At 53.0% G+C, this 302-nt stretch overlaps 1 protein-coding gene across 1 annotated transcript in view; it reads left to right on the top strand.

The window, feature by feature from the left end:
- The window catches only part of LOC119594096 (phenoloxidase-activating factor 2-like), a gene marked incomplete in the record, with an annotated part of 12,169 nt that overhangs the window by 10,521 nt on the left and 1,346 nt on the right, over positions 1-302 (top strand). The window contains 1 exon segment of the mRNA XM_037943151.1: positions 129-302. Within this exon segment, the coding sequence (XP_037799079.1) occupies positions 129-302 (174 nt within the window).

Raw genomic sequence — 302 nt, 5'->3', positions numbered from 1 at the left:
AAATAATAATATAATAACAAACATTTCACACATACACACATACATGACTTTGTCTACCGTCTATTTATGCCTCTCTGACTATCTGCATCCATACACCAGCCAGCAACCTGACCCATTGGTTCCCGCAGGGGGACGGAGGAGGTCCACTCGCATGCCCCCGAATCGACGACCCAACACGTTACCTCCTCATGGGCATCACAGCCTGGGGCATCGGCTGCGGAGAGGAAGGCCTGCCCGGCGTCTACGTCAACGTGCCTGCTCATGCGGAGTGGATAAAGCAGACGGTTGATGCCAGATTCCCA

Source organism: Penaeus monodon, chromosome 33 (genome assembly GCF_015228065.2).
Source record: "Penaeus monodon isolate SGIC_2016 chromosome 33, NSTDA_Pmon_1, whole genome shotgun sequence".
NCBI classification, from domain to species: domain Eukaryota; kingdom Metazoa; phylum Arthropoda; class Malacostraca; order Decapoda; family Penaeidae; genus Penaeus; species Penaeus monodon.
Note: the sequence above shows the minus strand (reverse complement) of the source record. Positions and strands in the feature narration are given on the sequence as shown.